The 18172-nt window shown below is 43.5% G+C and overlaps 1 protein-coding gene across 3 annotated transcripts; it reads left to right on the forward strand.

Moving 5' to 3' along the window:
- The first annotated feature begins 4448 nt into the window (after positions 1 to 4448).
- On the forward strand, positions 4449 to 17849 carry phrf1 (PHD and ring finger domains 1). Of its 3 annotated transcripts, none has more exons than XM_028958734.1 (18): positions 4449 to 4561; positions 5590 to 5711; positions 5930 to 6040; positions 6174 to 6364; positions 6590 to 6673; positions 6778 to 6911; positions 9038 to 9129; positions 9209 to 9348; positions 9839 to 9971; positions 10098 to 10201; positions 10288 to 10481; positions 10607 to 10729; positions 11046 to 11194; positions 12154 to 15030; positions 15111 to 15187; positions 16474 to 16608; positions 16706 to 16834; positions 17056 to 17849. In XM_028958734.1, exons 2-18 carry the CDS (start codon positions 5621 to 5623, stop codon positions 17209 to 17211), a joined length of 4920 nt encoding a protein of 1639 aa, XP_028814567.1. In that variant the 5' UTR covers positions 4449 to 4561; positions 5590 to 5620; the 3' UTR covers positions 17212 to 17849. The 3 variants fall into 3 exon arrangements, with proteins under 3 accessions (XP_028814567.1, XP_028814565.1, XP_028814566.1); XM_028958732.1 differs by having other exon boundaries at positions 4456 to 4561; positions 5592 to 5711; positions 9209 to 9363; XM_028958733.1 differs by lacking the exon at positions 4449 to 4561 and adding an exon at positions 4620 to 5053 and having other exon boundaries at positions 5592 to 5711; positions 9209 to 9363.
- Positions 17850 to 18172: the final 323 nt, after the last annotated feature.

An 18172-nucleotide genomic window follows, 5' to 3' on the forward strand; every position in this document is an offset into this window, starting at 1 on the left:
ACGGATAAGAGTATTTGGAGGACAACACTGGCATGAAATGGACCTGGTCTTTCAGGTGATATGTCTTATTTTCTTTCTGCTTCAACACTACGCTGTGACTCCTACTGTGGTGACACACGTGTGTGAAAGGAAGCTCGTCCACCTGTTACCCCCTTACTCTGCACACCAACCCTAACACAGCCTCCTGTCCATATATACTGGCACAGACACAGAAATTACACAGGAGACATTCACACGATCAGGCATATTTAATAACAACCAGCAGGGCAACACCAATCAATGCAAATTAAAACAGAAGAAGAAAAAAAACTCTTCTGGGCGTAAAACATGCATGCATTTTTTTTTAAATGACTTTTCTCCGTCCATAAATGAAAAGAGACGCAGTGACACGAGGTGGAAAAGAGAGAGAGAGAGACGCCCTTTGGCCTACCACTCTAACCAGAGCAAGAGTGGGTCCGGTGCGTCCACGCTCCCACGTCGGAGCGACACGACACGGCCAAAAGCTGGTTAGCCGCTGTCACACGCACAGTGGAACTGACAACTGGCGCAATGTGCGTTAGTCAGTGGCTTACCAGCTTTCAGAAATGGAAATATCTTTTTCTTTTCTTTCTTTCTTTCTTTCTTTCTTTTTTCATCTAGAGGAAGAAAAAATTACAACAGAAACTGTTGGATAAGTGACAAATTGACCATTAAATTGCAATACGAGCCAATGCGTCCAATAGGAATAATCCTCAATAAACCAGAATTACTGGCGATATGCCCACGTGATTACAGTATCGCTTTATAGCGCCGGCCGTATGAATCACACTATATACTTTATTTTCATTATCTCTGCACTATATGTCTTCTTAACATTAACATTACTAGTTTGCTTTTCAAAGCTCAATTATACATTTGACATTAACATTGCAGTTTCACGCAAGTCTGTAATGTCCAACTGGCCCTTTTAATAATATAATTTAAACCAAATTTTGACGTTTATGAACTGCGACAAAAAAGTCCAGCAAAAATCTATATACAATTTTAATCATTTCATATAATAAGCGTGCAGTTTAGCTCTTACCATCATTCAAGTTTTCTTTCTTCCAAGACCCTCGGCTGAGGAAAGAAAAGTCCATGGCAAACCACCGACACGACCCACGCGAAATGGTCGGATTAATAAGCAGACCTGATTTTTAATAAAGATTTTTTTGTTCGAGCGGACACCAGTGCAGAAGTTCAGCTCACTTGCGATATTCCATCCCTGTCCACTCCCCTGCATCTGCAACCTGACCTGGTTATGCAAATCACCATCTGGCTGACATGCCGTTTAACCAATAGACACTGTCAGGTGAACTTCAGGTCCCGCCCTCCACCCACTAATATCGTATTACAGCAGCCGTGGGGTGTGACAACAACAACCAATGGGTTTGGTGGATTTTCCCCGAGTTATAGTTGGGGTGCGGTGCGTTCATTTTTGCACGTCTTACTTTGGGAAGATACCATTTCGACCGGCTGTTTCCTGTCGCTGACAAGAATTGGTCGACAGTTTTTCCCTTTACTAGCCTCCATGTTACGTAAAAGCGCGATATATCGTGTTATGTGGATGGTCGGCCGCGAAAACGGGGCGTTTTGATTCAGTATAAGAAACGTGGCTCCACCCGCCAGACACAGAATGGTTTGACTCGGTCCGCTTGTGTACAGTGTTGCCATGAAGCTGGTGTGGCTGTGCACGTACCAAGGATGCAGCATGACAGTAGAGTCAGTGAACGAAGGATCGAAAGGGAGGGAGGTGTGTGTGTGTGTGTGTGTGTGTGATTGTGTGTGTGTATGTGTCTACTGTTGTAGTGGCAGGCAAAAACCACACGGCGTAATTTAGCTGGACAATAATGATATAAATGAATAAAGGTGTAAAATGAATTAGTTCCACTACTTATAATGATGACGACGATAGTATGAATAATAAAAAGTCTTGTTGTTAAAATTAGTTTCATCATTTGCTAATAGAAGTAAGAGCAGTATATATATATATAGTAGTAGACGATTATCATTTTTTTTTTTATCTCAGTAGAACTGGTATCATCCATAGCAACTTAACTTTACCTGTGTATGGCCAATAAATCAATCCATTTCGTAGCATTATATTATATAGAACTTAAATTATATTAGTTATCCATTATTTATTGCCCTCTGTTTAGAGCGAGCGAACATACGTACATTGGAATTATATAATAATTACAGCGATTATTACAGTGATTTAGTGACTTTAACAAACTGGGAGTTCTATTAATGAACCGCTAGGTGGCATCAGCCTCTTCTCCCTACCAACCAGGTCGGGTGTTAAAAAAATACACCAACAGTATCAATCAAGCCAGTCATCACATGAGGCAAAACAACTTGCGTATATCAGGCTTCTTTGAATAACCTGTTTTTCAGAACTATTTGACATGGTCATGACTTACAGGCTTTCTGGCTCCAGATTCAAAACACTTTTGCTGGCCTACAAAGCCAAACATTAAAAAACAATGCCGACCGCACAGCCCTTATTATACCTCACACTGCACCTTGTTTTCTCCGAGCATCCAGTACTACTCGCCTGGTCCCTCCACTGCTGAAGGTGCAAGGAAGACACTCATCTAGACCCTCATTCTCTGTCCCCGAGGTGGTGGAATGAACTTCCCCTCGAGGTCAGAACAGCTGAGTATTTCCAAACGGCAGTTTAAGACCTGTAGACTTGTAACTGTAGACTTGTAGCTTTCTTATAGTCTGACTTATGTAAGACAAACTACAACGGAGTGAAACAAAAGGATTTTATTCATAATTGGGGTTATGCTGACCCCGATGGTAACATGAATGGTAACATGAAAGCATGTTGTAAGTGACAGTGGATAACGCCGTCTGCCAAATGCCACAAATGTAAACGTAAATGTGTTGGTGATCAAATGTATGTATGTCACATTCTCTAAATGGGCCAAAAGCCGGCAAATTAATCGCATTCTAAAAGACCAATGTCATAGCTCTATGTTGGGTTGCCAGATCCACCATTAATCCACAGAATTGACTGATCTGACCAATTTGAATGACCCATGACTAAGACATCTGGGTTTCCTAAGTTCCTAACTAATTTCTATAAAACCCTCTAACAATTTTAACCCATGTGAATCAACTGAGTAAATATTTCAGCAATTATTACAGACATGTCTGAAAGGTGAGTCATGGCAACTTAATGTAGAGACATTTCATTCTGCCTACACGGAACTTTGTCAATTACAGACATATAACCTGTGGCTACCAACACAATGATCTAAATTCACTTTTGATGTGATTGTGTCAATTCTTGTGTCATCATTTTGTAAGCAAACATCAGTGTTCCTCTGAAAATGTCAAAAATGGGTGGGTGGTAGTAGCCTAGTGGGTAACACACTTGCCTATGAACCAGAAGTTCAAATCCCACTTACTACCATTGTGTGACTGAGCAAGACACTTAACCCTAAGTTGCTCCAGGGGGGGACTGTCCCTGTAACTACTGCTTGTAAGTCGCTCTGGATAATGGCGTCTGGTAAATGCTGTAAATGTAAATGTAAAAATGGGAGTCAAATATATGTTAAATATATGTTAATTGTGACTCATTAAACATGGTGTCATCCTACAAATAGTATTACTACTGCTCCCTGATTGCAATTTTCAAACAACAAGATTATATCCTAAAATTACATCTATACAATATGATTATTTTGTTCTGTTGTTAATTGTGTTATATACAGTACAGGCCAAAAGTTTGGACACACCTCATTCAATGTGTTTTCTTTATTTTCATGACCATTTACATTGGTAGATTCTCACTGAAGACATCAAAACTATGAATGAACACATGTGGAGTTATGCACTTAACAAAAAAAGATGAAATTACTGAAAACATGTTTTATATTCTAGTTTCTTTGCTCTGAATTCTGCTTTGCACACTCTTGGCATTCTCTCGATGAACCTCAAGAGGTCGTCACCTGAAATGGTTTTCCAACAGTGTTGAAGGAGTTCCCAGAGGTGTTTAGCACTTGTTGGCCCCTTTACCTTCACTCTGCGGTCCAGCTCACCCCAAACCATCTCGATTGGGTTCAGGTCCGGTGACTGTGGAGGCCAGGTATCCACTTTTTGTTAAGTACATAACTCCACATGTGTTCATTCATAGTTTTGATGCCTTCAGTGAGAATCTACCAATGTGAATGGTCATGAAAATAAAGAAAACACATTGAATGAGGAGGTGTGTCCAAACCTTTGGCCTGTACTGTTCCCATTGTAAGTCGCTTTGGATAAAAGCGTCTGCCAAATAAAGTAAAGTAAAAGTAAAGTACTGTATTTTTGCATATACAGTGCTTTAGAGGGCATCCTACTTTACATGTAAATAATGCATGTCTGTAGTTGTCCTGGGATCCGCAATCGTCACGTCTCACGCCTTAATCTGTAGCTTTAAGATCGTCCCGGTGATTCGAGCGCCATCGGCCATTTCCGTCCTCGCACAGCCGGCAGCGTCACTCAGCTGCACCGGCTGCGATGTAAAGCCGAATGTCTCACCCGGCGGTCGGGGGTAGGTGTTCTGGGCGACGTTGGAAACGCATGCCGCGACCCGAACGCCGCGTCTAGTGGCCCCCACCCCGTGCAACGAGCACCGTCAGTCCCGACACCACGTCGACATCGGCGCCGACGTCCGCTGCTAGGCTAGCCGACTCGCGACGGCTCAGCGTCGGCTTCGGCAAGGCCGACGCGTTCAAAGACAAGGCCGCGCTTGTGTGCCGGCTTTAGCGTTCGGACACTTTTGCGGCTGTCCGTCGGCCACGTCGACTGTGGTGTCCGTCACACCTGACGTCCAGCTGACCGCCGGCTCGGCGCACGGCGCGGCTCGTTAGCCGTTAGCTTCGGCTCGTCGACAGCGTGAAGGAACAGCGCCCCGGTCCCCGCGGAGGCCGGTGCTGGTGCGCCCCGGCCGCGGACGAGCTCGAACACGGGCTCTTTTTCCACGGTTTTTTTTCTTCTCCAGTGACGCGGGAGCTCTTTAAAGCGTCCGGCCTCTCCGTGCGATGTGAGTACTGGAGTCCGGCGCGGATGGTTGGAGCTGCAAGTGCAGCCCTGAATCCAGCAGAAGGCCCGGAGGAGCCTCGAATTAAGCGAAGTCCTTGATCGAACCCCGACTCGCAGGTTCCTCGAGGTTGTGTCGGGTAGATCTGGGGGTTTCGTGTGCAACTGGCATCATTTTACCCCCGTTTTTGTCACAGTGTTGTTTTTTTTTATACAGCGCGGGCCAAAAGTTTGGACACACCTTCTCATTCAATGTGTTTCCTTTATTTACATGACCATTTACATTGGTAGATTCTCACTGAAGGCATCAAAACTATGAATGAACACATGTGGGGTTATGTACTTAACTGAAAACATGTTTTATATTCTAGTTTCTTCAAAATAGACGCCCTTTGCTCTGGTTACTGCTTTGCACACAAGTACATAACTCCGCATGTGATCCTTCATAGTTTTGACGCCTTCAGTGAGAATCTACCAACGTAAATGGGCACTCTGTTTTTGAGCGGGTATAAGGTTGACTAAGAATAATTCTAATTTAAGAGGTCTTGACTGGGGACTCTGATGAGTTGTCATGGATGAGGAGGACAGCCAGGACGAGCTGATTAACCGGAACACGTCCCAGAAGAGTAGGAGGCCAACGTCAATTATCTGGTCAGACAATGGTGAATATCAGGACAAAAACGTAGACTATGGCCTTGAGAGACATTTTGTTTGGTTTATCTCTAATGCAATGTAATGTTGTATCTTAAATAGGAGTTTGGTTTTCTCTCAAATTGTACCGGAAAGTTTCAATGTTTTGTAAAATATTTGAGTGTTTGTGCTGTTTCTTCATGAACCAAAATTCAGATAATTTCTGACTGTTAATACTTGTTGATGCCAGACGAAGACTCCAATGATGGGGACGACTCAGGGGAAGAAGAAATTGACAGCGACGAAGAGGATGATCACAAAGAAGAGGAAGAGGAGGAGGATGAAGAGGGTGTCAGTGACGGTAATAGGATAAAACCATGATTCCATGAACCATGAAAACCATTTTAATAACATCCCTTGTTATTAATATCCCTTATTCTGCATTGGTTTTGTTGAATTATGTTTTGTTGAATTATGTTCTGTATCTTCTATAGAAGGAGATTGTGATGGAAAGGAGCTGGAAGGTGCAGTGGGTGGTCCCTCCACAGATCTGGCTGGATTAAGCTCAGACGAGGACTCCGAGAAATGCCCCATCTGCCTCAACTCTTTTCACGAGCAGCCAGTGGCCACACCTGAGAGCTGTGAACACTACTTCTGTCTGGATTGTATTCTTGAGTGGTCCAAGGTGAGCCTGTTATCAGTAACTTCACGTTCTCCCCTTAAATTAATTGTTTGTTAAAATGGTTTCAGCTCTTTTAGGGTTTTGTCATTTTCCGGTGTTATAGAGTCAGTGAAATTTTTAAAGATTGCCCTGTTGGTTAAATGCTCTTCATTGGGCTGTTCCCTTGCAGAGTAGCGATTAGTGCTAGTGCTCCTAAAGCAGGATGTTATAAATCTTCTTCTTCCTCAGAATGCTAACTCTTGCCCCGTGGACCGGATAGTGTTCAAAAACATCTGCCTAAGGACGTGTTATGGTGGAAAAGTTCAAAAACATGTAAGATGCAATCACAATAATTTAGAATTGTTGAATTCATGTGCTGTCTTTGAATGTATTTTGTTCAGTGTAAGTGTTAACTTCATCTGGATTTTGTCATGTAGATTGAGGTTGAAAAAAAAGTGAAAGAGGGTGAGGATGAACAGGTGGATGTGGACCTGGAACAGACCAACTGTGAGGTGTGTGGCGGAAGTGATCGCGAGGACCGTCTCCTGCTCTGCGATGGCTGCGATGCTGGGTAAAAATATCTGGAATCTGGAGTCTTCCACGACAGCCCATGTTGTGATATTTGTGGGTAATATTGAAATCTTTCTGGGTCTCTGGGCCTCTTCAGGCCTTTACGAAGCCTGACTTTCCACACAGTAACCTTTTACACAGTTAACTTCAGATGAACTCACACTACACAGAGACTTGAAAGGAGCAGGAAGAGCAGGGAAAAGGTTAAAGGGCACTTGTCCTACAGTCAAGGCCAAAGGTTTTGAGAGTGACACAAATAAATGTAAATGTAAATGTAAAAATACTGCTTTCACACAGTTTGCTGCTTCAGTGTTCAATCCAATTGTATTAATGTCCAGTGAGTTTCCTGACCATGGACCCAAAATTTCAATGTTTGGTTTCCCGAGCTACTTGGTTATCACTTTGGCCTAATGGCACGGTGCTCCATCAGGCAGATAAAGGCATCATTCTTTACCAAACTGTTCTTGGATGGTTGAGAGGGTTGCTTTTGGTACCATTCTTTATTCATGGTTGTATTCTTAGGCAAAATTGTGAGTGAGCCCATTCCCTTGGATGAGAAGCAGCCCCACACATGAATTCTTTCTTTACTGATGGTGGCGCTCACCTTTTTTTCTCCGGACAATCATTTTTCCAAATGCCCCAAACAATAGTAAATGGGGCTTCATCAGAGAAAATGACCCCAGCAATCCTCAGCCGTCCAATTTTTTTTTTTTTTTTTTTTTTTACATAATATCAGTCCATCCTTTTTCTTGGAGAGAAGTGGCTTCTTTGCTGCCATTCATGACACCAGGCCATCCTCTAAAGTCTTGGCCTCACTCTGTGTACAGATGCCATCACACTTGCCTGCTGCAATTCTGCGCTGGTGGCACTCGATCCTGCAGCTGAATCGTCTTCAGGAGATGGTCCTGCTGCTTGCTGGACTTCCTTGGCCACACTGAAGCCTTCTTCACAACGCTTGAACCTCTCTTCTTCAAGATTTTGATGATCCGATAAATGGTTGATTTTAGGTGCAATCTGACTAGCAGCAATATCCTTGCCTGTGAAGCCCATGTTATCCAACACAACGATGACTGCACGTGTTTCCTTTCAGGTAACCGTGGTTAACAGGGGAAGAACAATGATTTCAAGCATCTCCCTCCTTTTAAAGCATCCAGTCTGCTATTCTAACATGACAGAATGATCTCCAGCCTTGTGCTCGACAACATGCTCACTGAACTGATCTCAGCATGTCCTTTTGTGGCAGGGCTGAAATACAGTGGATTTATTCTCTTATTTTAGTTTATTTTCATGGCAAAGAAGGACTTTGCAATTCATCTGATCATTCTGGAATATATGAAAATTTACATAATAAAAACGAGGGCAGCAAATTTTGTGAAAATCAGTACTTGTCATTCTCAAAATATTTGGATACAACTGTAAGTCTGGTGTCAGAGAGCCAAAGATGAGTCTCAGTGGAAAGGGAGCAATTTATGGTTTCTGATGGTCATAATTCATTGAGCAGTACCTGACTGTGGACTGCTTATCAAACATTTGCAGTCAATGAAACAATTTGTGATCACAGTCTTTGAGTCCATATCCTAAACTTGGAAGGCGCTCCATCAGCTCACCCACATGAGTATGAAGGAGCAGTTCTTTTCTTTCATGCGCGTGCACACGGGTTTAAAAATACATCCAGAAGTGTGGTGAACACCGAGGCAGCAAATGGCAATCAAGACACATTAATTTTTAGGAAACTGAGAGGGATACAGAAATGTATTTTATGTCCTGGTGGATGTCCAACTGTCGTAGCTAGATGTAGATCGTAAATATCGTTGGACGCAAATATTTCTTATTTTCTTATTTCATCGGCCACTAGTTAAGAATATGGGTGTCCAGCCCAACGAGGAATGGACTGATTATCTGGGACAAATCACTTGGTCAGAATATTAGGGGGGTGCCGCCTGGAGGATGCGTCTATTCCAATTAATGTTGTTTTTAAGATCCATGCTGGGACGAGCGGGTGCATTCTGTATTAAAGAAGCCCGCTGCACCTCTTTGACATAGGCTTAGGCTCACACTCACAATTCTCTAAAACATTCACAGGTACTTGGACATGAAACATGGCTGTTTTCATCCCCCCAATTACAGGTACCACATGGAGTGTCTTACTCCCCCACTGGACGCTGTACCTGTGGAGGAGTGGTTCTGCCCGGAATGTGCAGCCAATAGTCGCAATGGAGGTGAGTCATCAGAAGATCTTATAATTCTTGATGTTTTTCATGTTTTAAACTTTAATTATTGGCTTCTTCTCTCGTTTAGGTGGAGCGGTGGGAGATTCTAACGAACGTCCTTCAACAAGTCGATCACGGTCCTCCACGTCCCGGCCGACCCGAGCCATTGCTCGAACCCAGCAGAGTGAGAGAGTCCGGGCCAGTATCAACCGGCACCGCATCACACAGGCACGGACTGCACAGGTTTGCATGAGTTTTTTGCTTGATTTTGCTTTCTTTCTTTTTTGACCGTTTATGTGAATCACTGCAATCGTGTCTTCAGGTACAAGGTATAATCACTCAAGTACGTTTTTGACAGTCACATGCCTTTTCACAGAAGATTATTTTCATTCTCTCCCTCACGAGGGGCTGGTATGAAAATCTCATCTGCCGCATGCCATAATCTAATATTGTGTATCATTAATGTGTTTGCTGCTGTGTGGCGTTGTGCAAAATCTGATTATACTAACACAGTTGTCCTGCATTTTGAAATAAAATAAAAATGTATCAACGAGAAAGGTTGCAATCATACGACACTTACTTTTTATATCAGAGTTATTTGTCTAAATACTGAGCCACAGCTCAAAGAGCTGCTAAAATTGCAGCAGGTTGTAATTGTGAAATAAATGTATTATAATCTATTGAAAGATCTGATTGCAATCTGTTTGGCTACAATTAGCTTGCTCCCAGGTACATGATCCAGTCCACCTGGTTGGATGAGACCATTAATGCTGTGGTGGCTGGAATGAACACTGCTGTGTATATGCGCAACCTCACACCTCGGGCAACCTCACGTAGGAGGAGAAAGACAGGTGAGGACACTCCTTAAAACACCAAACACTGTAATGTTTATCTTTTATAACTCGCTCACCCAGAGGCTGTCACTCTTGGGCGGTTTAGCTGGCGTCAATTTAAAGGGATGTTTGGTCTCTGAACAGTAAAACGAAGAAAAGGAAAAAGCACCAGTGGTGGCAAAACTGCAGGCACAGGGGTGAAGAGACGTAAACGCAAAGTGAGAAGGAAAAAGTCCAGGAGGAAACTAGTGAGATGATCTAAAGCTTATATATATATTTTTTACTCCGTTGAAAGTATTGAGATATGTGTATTTAAACGATGGTCCATCCCCAGGTTGTGAAGAAAGAGTCAAGTTCCCGTTGCCGTATTGCCAGGAACCTGGGCCTGGGAAAGCCGGCACGATCTACCTCCATTCCCTCTGTGTACAGACCCACAGAGCAGAGTCTGGGTAGCATGCGTATGGATATTGGGGCTGCATCACTCTCTGTGTATGGGGACCCGTTTGACTTGGACCCTTTTGAAGATGGGTATGTCATCCAAAAGTTTCCAAAATTCTTCTGTAGGAATCCCTTTTGTAGTCGGCAGTGCCCGGTTGTGTTTCTGTAATTACATTCCCGCTATTTTTTCTGCAACTTTTTGCTGGTTATTATAGAGAAGAAGAGGAGATGGAGGAGACACCTTCATCCCTACTGGATCTGAAGAGGGGTGGCCTGTCTCGTTCTGCCCTGCGTTCTCATCACCCTGTGGCCAGACCCATAACTGCTGGCCTGTCCAGGTAGTAGAACCATGCTAATGCACTCTTACTGCAATGAGGAAAACATTATTTTAATCAGGCAGGCTGCATAGTTCATTCCTGATCTTCAATCTTTTCTAGGCTCATAAGCACCTGCTGACTAAAATACATACTGTTCCATATATATATATATGATAAAATAAATATTAATAAAAATTATTTTCTTAACCAAATTCTAGATTTGACTCCACTCCTAGCCAGTAGTTTAAGCTTTAAAGAGGCGTAATAGCTGTTGTCTACTTTTTGGCACAACTCGCAGTCAAGGAAAAGCATAGTATTCATGCAGTTTGTTTTTTAGACAGGGCCAGAGTGTGGCTCCAGCTGAGGTGGTTGCAGCCCCTGTTCCTGACCTGCTGGGCAGCATCCTCTCTGGACAGAATTTGCTCATGATGGATAGCGCCAACGTGGTCATTAATAGAGATGGCTCCCTTAAAGCAATCAAACCAGGTCAGACCAATGTTTAGTAGATTTAGTAGGAATTGGCATCCAAAATACCAGTCCTTGAGAGTCCTGCATGGCTTGATTTAATAAGCCACGTGTTCGATTTATAGTTATTAAAGGTGACCTGACATGAATTGTTTTACTTTTATATTGGTCTTAGTGGTCCCCTAATACTGTATCTTAAGTGTCTTTTCCAAAATTCAAACTTGGTGCAGAATTACAGCCACTTTAATCCAGTCACACAATGACATTTCCCCAGGATGCGCCTTTTCTGTGTGTAGCTTTAAATGAGAAGGAGGACGAGAGAGGCAGGACGAGAAGGAGACAGGCCTATAGACGTTGGGGGGGGGGCATTCACAGAAATTATGTCATGAACACCATTCACCAATCACAATGTTTGGCGGAGACAGGAAGTTGTGTCTGTGGTTTTTCCAGAAAATATTTTTTTTTAGAATCTCACGTGACTGAACTAAAATAAAATACAATTATGCCACAATTTTTACATCCAATCACTGAGCAACTGCAATGCTTATCACGTTTGCATACATTGACTGTCAGTGGAGTTACTTTTTTGGGGTGAAATGCTCTGGGTGGACAAAGCATGACAAACTGGAGGTAACCTTTCCCCATATGATGAAATGAGGGGAGAAATTCCAGATTCGACGGTCTAAGCTGACCATCTGAAGCAGAATGACCAAAGCATTCTTTACATCTATCGCCATTTCTAGCCACTGCAGGAACATAAACAGGCTAGGGGAAGCCTTATTAATGTTAAATAATCTCACAAAGTAAAAATATCATGTCAGGGGACCTTTAATCAAAGTCGTCTCTGTTGGAGCCTTTTCTTTCTGTTTCTTACCAGTCAAATAGTCCTTACTTGGATTTTCAGAGTGTATACCCTGTGACCATAAATTATGTACATTTTGGTCCTTCAGTGGTAATAAATATTTTATTTTAATTTGTAGTGAACACAGCCTTCAGGAACAGCAGTGTGAGTGAAACTGCTAATACGTCAACCTCTGCATCAAGTCCATTTTCTTCTAATGAAGACGCCGGACCTTATTGTACCCCTTTAAGCAGAACCTCACCATCACACAGCTCTACAAGTAGCCATACTAGTCCCCCACATACATCCACATCCCTTCGTCTTCCAACTCCCACTCTCCAGCCACACTCCGACCTGCAGCCTAACGGCCTTAATTGCCTTGGACCTTCTCAGGGTTCAGCCCTCGGCAAAGCCAGAAACCCCTGGGTTTCACAAAGACCCATGAGCAACCCGTCTGAACTCCACAACAGTGAGAGGCAGGACTTGGCTATTCAACAAGAGCCTGCAGCTAAAAAAGCTCCTCTACCCAAACCAGTCTGGGTAGATGTTGCTACGTTGCCCAGGATACCAAAGATCAAACGTGAGGACAGCGCCCAGGTTGAAGGCAGCAGGAGAAATGGACACCCTGGTGGCATGAACAGCCTGGCAGGGAACCAGAGCCGGCAGCAAACTGTAAACCAGCAACGGTCAAACTCTGGCCAGCAGGGTGTGAACATGGGTGCTCAGAGGCAGAGGTCTGACAGAGCTGGCCACTCGTCTTCCTTCTGCAGCTCTTTCTCCTCTTCCTCTTCAGCGTCCTCTTCAGGGTCTGTGTCTAGCACTGCTACATCTGCATCGTCGTCCTCTGTGAGTTTCCGCATTAGCTCGAGTGGGAACTCATGGCACGTCCGGCGGCTGGGCACATCTGGGGCAATGTTATCCAGCAGTAAACCCCCAAAGCCTGCACAGGAGGAGGTAGCAAAGAGGCACCACAAGACCAAACAGATGCTGTTGGCATCAAAGTCTCAGACCGAGGAGATGCCTGGTAAGAGTAAGATATATGACCCGTTTGATCCTACAGGCTCAGACTCGTCTGATTATGGATCAGACACTGATGAACCTGCACAGATGAACCAGAGTCATTTACCCTCTCTTGGGTCTGGCCTGGGCCACACAGACTGCAAAAAGGAAGAAACTGAGCTTCCTGTTAAAAGTGAGAATACTGATGTGAAAGTCGAGGAAAACACTGCGGTCTGTGTTAAGGTCAAGGAGGAACCTGAGAATGATGGACACTTGCACCACCTTGATGAACGGTTACGAAACTCTCCAAAGGAGGCAGAGATGTCAGGGATGTCCATGCATTTTCATCAAAGTCCAAAATATATTGACTTTGAAAATGCTGAAGGAAGTGGAACTTCTGAAAGCGTCGCAGGGCAGACACAGTGTTTCAAGTCTAACTCCACATCCAGCCGCCACAATGATAAGAGGAAGACAGAAGCAGAGGTCAAATCTGAGCCTACTGACGAAGCGTCACTTGACTGCAAGCCTGTAAGCTCCTCTGCTTATAAGAAGCAGCACTGTAACGACAATGACTTTCCTAAGCGGTGTCATCGGTCCAACTCCAGCAGCTCTGATCATGTACAGAGAGGCGAGACCGAGCAGAGCAGTCCGGGTTCCCACCCCAGGGAAAGGAGAAGGACCCGGTCGCGATCCAGCAGTCCCTGTAGTAAACAGCAGTCACAGAAAAAGAAGAAACGCTCACGGTCTCGGTCAAGAGACAGGGGACGTTCTCGATCGAGTAGTGAGGAAAGGAGGAGGACAAAGAAGCACGTTAGGCACCGTGGCGAGAGCCATGACTGCGATAGGCACAGGAGATCAAAAACCAAGAGGCACAGCCCTTCCCGATCTCGGCCAAGATCTTTATCAAGGGAAAGGAGCAGGGAACAGACTTGGCCAAAGTCTTCCATCTCTTCATCCTCCTCATCAAAGGAGCAAGTTGAGGGTAGGTCTGAAGGGAAAAAGGGGGAGCGATCGAGGTCACAATCAAAAGATAGAAGGACCGTGTCATCCAGATTCTCATTGTCTTTAGTGAATAAAGAGCCCAGTCAGAAATTAGCCCAGAAAAAAACCCTACCAGATCCAGGAAAGGAAGAAACAAAAGTTCAAGAAATCAAATATGAAAATGCATCAATTAAACAGGAGTCTGATTGCATCAGAGACAGCATTTGTGGAATAGTCAAAATGGGCTCTCAAGAATCTGACAACAATGTGGACAAAAACCGTTCACTTCCTATGAGTAAAGAAATTAAACAAGAAAAACCTTGGTCACCAAGTGCAGGCCAATCACAGGGGGCACCTGAATTCAAGCAGGAAAACAATGCTCCTTATTTTTGTGAGGAACATGGGTATAAAGGGATAAAAACAGAGGGAAACCACACTCAAATTGAAGCAGAGATTGAAGAACATGAACGAGTCAAGTCTGAGGAGGAGACTACCTCTGCCTTGCATCTGGAAGAAAGGTCAGAGAAAGTGGAAATGTTGGATGCCATTAAGGAGATAAAAGATGAGCATATCATGACAGGGCAGACACACCACTCTGTCAGTAGCTGTTCACGTTCGAATGATCTGGTTGAATACAGTGTAGACCCTAATGGTGCTTGGGTTACCGATTGCTCAGGGATTGCAACAGCGAGCTCTTCTCAGTTCACCACAGAAGCAGAGAACAATGTGGTTCTTGACTCTCCTCAGCGATTATATCCAGTCAAACAGGAGAATGATGAGGACTTGACTGATGAGGATTTCAATGTAGATTCCATGTTGGACTGCATCGATATCAAAAATGAGACGACCAAGAATGCTGAAGTAGACGCAGAGTCTTTTGTTCTAAATGCTCCTTTGGTCAAGACTGAGTTGGCCTTAGAAAAGCAGGAAGTGGAGCCAACTGCTGGCGTCATGGGATCCAAGGCCAAAAGTCAAGTCAAAAGAGTCACCTGGAACTTGCAAGAGTCGGACAGCCTTCCAGTAGAGAAAACCAGCAGTAAGTGTGAAATCTGTATGATGACTCTCAGAGCAGCCTGTGGTGTCACTCTTATAAAGCCTTCTGTCTGCCTTCTCTAGAGCTTGCACTATATAAAATGAAACTGAAGCAGGATGGGGCTCGAAAGGCTGCCAGCAACATCCTGAGCCAAAGCCAGGTAAAGCTTTGTGTCTACTACATAGGTGGTGCTAGTAGCCTAGTGGGTAACACACTCACCTATGAACCAGAAGACCCAGGTTCAAACCCCACTTACTACCATTGTGTCTCTGAGCAAGACTCTTAACCCTAAGTTGCTCTGGTTGGGACTGTCCCTGTAACTACTGATTGTGGATAAGGGCGTCTGATAAATGTAAATGCAAATTGGATCAAGACATCTGGTCCTGTCTGAAATATAGGGTCACCTGAAGGTTTCACGTTTTCTTCAGCAGAAACGTCCATTCATAATGCTATTTCCAACTGCTTTGATTTTCTGAGACTCCATGTGACTTTGTGGTCTTCTGATTTACAGGTGAGTGTGTTACCCACTAGGCTTTTATCTGTGATATGCAGTAAAAAGGCACCTGGGGAGCAGTGTGTATGGACGGTACTTTGCTTAGTGGCACCTTGGCGGTTCGGGAGTTCAAAAAACGACAAACTTTCCAATTACGGGTCTGTTTCCTTGCTTGCAAGGCCAACCACTGTCGTCAAAAGATCCTCCCACTCATGACAGTGCCACCGAGCAAAGTACCGTCCCCACACTGGCTGCCCAATGGCTGCCCACTGCTACCTCTGGGGATGGGTTAAAAGCAGAGACATTATTCCACTGTATGTGCTTTCAACTTGGGGGCAATGCACTGAATTCTGTTTTTTTTCTGTTAACTGATCAATTGGAATAGACTGATGTGGCAAAATGTTTTATTTCTTAGCAGCATTTGCTTTTGGCATGGGCTTCTCTGAGGCCAAAACATCTACCTAGAGTAGCATTATCAGTGTTTCATATACTTAAAAATTATTATTTTTTTTTTTAATAGTGACAAGAAATGCATGGAAAGTACAAAGTAATTGTTTTTAGTCATCAGTGCTTTCCCTTGAATTTCAGGGGATTTTGAAGCAAAGAAAAGTTGGTAGCGTCGTGACACCATTGGGTGGCAGTATTCGCTCAATAACAAGAGCTTTCACTCCATACAGGCCTTACTGTATCCAGCAGAGGCTGCACGTGACCGGAAATGGTACCTAATCTGGAAGGGTTTCTTTTGAAACGAAACTCACTGCAGACAGGGAAATTGTAACTTAAGTGGTCCTCGCCTCATCCCGTTTAGGAACTTTTTACAACTAGATGTCTTGAGCAATTTCCTTGATAACTGCTAGTGTTCATCATGTGGCCTACATTCTGTCTGACCCTAATTGTTTTTTTTCCAATTATGATTCCTTCCTTTTTTTTTTTTTCCTGTAACTTCATGCAAGGTGGGAGCCACACTCAGTGTAGATGCCGTTGCATCTACCAGTGTCACTGTCCCAGGTGAAGTGTCTGACACGAGTCAGGGTACCTCAACAGCCAAAGGGGAGGATAGCTCTGAGGAGCCATCCTGCAAAGACAAGGTACTTTCAACACCACAAACCCCATTTTACTTTGCGGCACCATTTACTGTATGTTTCCTATTTTCAATTATTTCTGTACACATTCATTTACTTCCAGTACATGAAGAAGCTGCATATGCAGGAGAGGGCCATCGAGGAGGTGAAACTTGCAATCAAGCCTTTCTATCAGAAAAGAGATATCACCAAGGAGGAGTACAAGGACATCCTGCGTAAGGCTGTTCAGAAGGTAAACAGACATGTTTCCTTATCACAAGTGACTGGAGTGTGTTGTGCAGAGAACACTAATGAAGAGAAGTCATGGATTCTCTTCCAATATCAGCTTTTACCATTTTCAGATCATTTCAGATTTTTCTAAAACTTGAATTTGCTTTTGGGCTGTGTATGAATTTGTTTATACAGGTTCTCTGTGAACTTTAGCCCGTGTCTTGTTTCTCTGTGTGTCATAAGGTGTGTCATAGTAAGAGTGGCGAGATCAACCCTGTGAAGGTTGCAAACCTGGTCAAGGCTTACGTGGACAAATACAAGTATGCCAGGAAGCACAAGAAAGGTGAAGAGTGCACGTCAAGCCAGGAGGCAGAAAGCAGTAAAGAGGTCAACACTTAGAGGCAACAGGATGAAACCTACCTGTAGAAACTTTCTGCAACCATCAGACACTACAAAAAAATGTCTTTTTAGATCCTGTCCAATTATGGAACCCTATGGGTATATTTAAGGGCTTGTTGAATACTTTTTTTAAAAATTCATATCAGCATGGAAAGAGTCTACTGGAACCCACAATTCATGAGCAGGGACATTGGAAATTGTGTGTGTTTTCAATGAATGTGAGACGTCAATCTAGGTTCACTGTTTGTGAGCAACCGGGAAGTGAAAATGGGAAGTATCCTTACAGATTAATCACACACATCTCAATGAAAGCATTTGCTTAAGTTCTCATCTGAGCGTTTTACTTTGCCAAGTTAAGTATGCTTCATGTTCAGCAGAAATCCTACTTGGAGGTATTTCTTTCTCTTGTCCAGTGCCATCTTTGTCTCTTTTTAGTGGTCTTTGATTGCACACCAGGCATCATAGTGTAATGTACATTAATCTGTTTTTGCTTTCCAAGTAAAAAAAATCAGTTGCCATTTACACTTTTTGTGAATACTTGATTCCCATATGCAATCTGTGTAAGTTGTTTAGTTGAATGCATACAACTTTTTAAAAGATGTTAAGATCAGAAAAATACAATACGGTCATGTCAGTAATTAAGTGTGGTATCTATTGATTTACATATGCTGATATTCAAAATTTGGTTATGTTGATATGCACACACATTGCTAAAAGGAATTCAAATCAAATGAGATTGTATGCGGAGGTATCTGCCTGTGAAAACCTGACTTTACATTTTTTCTTATCTTGTGTGCACGATAGTGCGGTGGACACGAGACAGTGTTTCTTGCATTTAGCGCCTCTGAGTTTTAAGATATTTACTTTTTTGCTTTTTCACTGTGCAGACTGGCCACAAAGACACAGTAAATATGCAAATATGAGCCCTCCAAGTCTGATCGTTTGACTGGTGCCTCTATTC

The sequence above is a fragment of the Denticeps clupeoides genome, chromosome 17, assembly GCF_900700375.1.
Source record: "Denticeps clupeoides chromosome 17, fDenClu1.1, whole genome shotgun sequence".
NCBI lineage: Eukaryota > Metazoa > Chordata > Actinopteri > Clupeiformes > Denticipitidae > Denticeps > Denticeps clupeoides.

What these genes read in the sequence shown, in the direction of transcription:
- phrf1 (XM_028958732.1), top strand. Translation starts at nt 5,621, where the DNA reads ATGGATGAGGAGGACAGCCAGGACGAGCTGATTAACCGGAACACGTCC. An exon ending in TGAAGAGGGTGTCAGTGACG is followed by an intron (nt 6,041 to 6,173) that starts GTAATAGGATAA and finishes TATCTTCTATAG; the next exon opens with AAGGAGATTGTGATGGAAAG. An exon ending in GTATTCTTGAGTGGTCCAAG is followed by an intron (nt 6,365 to 6,589) that starts GTGAGCCTGTTA and finishes CTTCTTCCTCAG; the next exon opens with AATGCTAACTCTTGCCCCGT.